The following is a 1,400-nucleotide window of genomic DNA, read 5'->3' on the forward strand; positions in this document are numbered from 1 at the left end:
GATGCTGAATTAAAAGAATGAAAGTCGATGAGTAACAATACAATTGCCATCTGAGAGCGAGCTTTCTAGGGTAGCAGCGTGTTTCCTCTTGGTGACTCGGGAGGAATTGGTTTGAACTGCCAGAAGCTAGCGGCGTGCGGGAACGTCCACAAATGGAATTCGCGGCAGGTGTCTGAATAGAGACAGGCATGGTCCGAGAGACAGACCCCACATCTTTCGCGAGATCATCTACACCGTCGTTTCTTTTGAAGCTTGCATCCACCTCCTCAACCCCCTCACATTCATTAGATGTTTCCAATGTGCCACTTGCCATATCCTCCTTTTCTTCACACTGCTTGGTGAGCTGACCCTCCGGGTGAACCCAGGCGCCAATGTTTTGCTTCTTCTTAAAATGCTCGTTGTCAATATGATCAAATCTTTCGTCCCAAGCATCCATCCCCTCTTTTCGCAGCTGAATGAGTTTGCAACAGAACCCACACCAGAATTGGAACTGCCCATTACGACCGATCTCATTATGTCTCGCGGTCTGCTTTGTCTGCTGGTCGTCAAGGAGGTGTTCGGATCGGAGGTGTTGATAGAATTTGTCTTTTCTGTCGAAAAGACGGGCACAATCCGTGCGCCGCAAAGGGATAGCTGGAGGGAAATCCTCACGGTCTGGTCTTTCCATCAAGGTCTCATCTCTGCTGGCTACGTTATTTCTCGTGGTATGCATTACTGGACAACGCCAGCACCGGAGCTGGAAATGTTGGGTGTTCTCGTGACGCTTCCAGTCGTTTTTACTTCCAAAACTCTTAAAGCACCTAGGATGAGTGCAGCCGTAGGGTCGAGAATGGCGCTTCTCGTGCTTCCTAGAGTTTACTGGTTAGCAATCAACGTCTCCAATCAGGCAGGGGTGAAGAGAAAAAGCCAAGCATACTTCAGGTCAGACAACCGCGCAGTTTTTCGAGTACATCCTTCATATCTACATACAAAAGTTTTCTTTCCACGGAGTCGCAAAGACTCATTCTTACTGGTCGTGGGAGTCTTTTCTGGCGACGGTACATCTTCATTTAGTCGAGATGCCTCCAAATGCTTTAGGCTGGCCTTGAGCAGCTCACGTAGGGCGTTGTCCCTGGATTTCTTCGACCCGTTCTTAAGTAGATCAACATAAACAGGAAGGCTGGCTAATTGCAAAGCAGAAGTGGCGACGTCGTCGTAGGTGGGCCCATTTCCGTTTCGTGGTATCGCCGGTGTAGAGTTGGTTACGTCTCTCCCCAAAGCTTTGAACAAGCCTAATACGGCCTCTCTGACCGAATAAAAATAAGACGATGGGATGTCACCTTGGTTCTTTTTAGGAAAGGACAGTGAGGATGGTTTATGTCCACCGTGCGGGTTCGGTAGACCTGCCAACACTTTGATGA

The 1,400-nt window shown here is 48.9% G+C and overlaps 1 protein-coding gene across 1 annotated transcript; it reads left to right on the plus strand.

Moving 5' to 3' along the window:
* Positions 1 to 391: 391 nt before the first annotated feature.
* HCAG_02706 (predicted protein) lies at positions 392 to 1,235 on the plus strand (the record flags this gene model as incomplete). The annotated part of the gene is made up of 2 exons (XM_001542485.1): positions 392 to 921; positions 1,199 to 1,235. The coding sequence occupies 2 exons, from the start codon at positions 392 to 394 to the stop codon at positions 1,233 to 1,235; spliced, it is 567 nt and encodes a 188-aa protein (XP_001542535.1).
* Between the last annotated feature and the right edge of the window lie 165 nt (positions 1,236 to 1,400).

The sequence above is a fragment of the Histoplasma capsulatum genome, genomic scaffold (genome assembly GCF_000149585.1).
Source record: "Histoplasma capsulatum NAm1 scaffold_2 genomic scaffold, whole genome shotgun sequence".
Lineage (NCBI taxonomy): Eukaryota > Fungi > Ascomycota > Eurotiomycetes > Onygenales > Ajellomycetaceae > Histoplasma > Histoplasma mississippiense.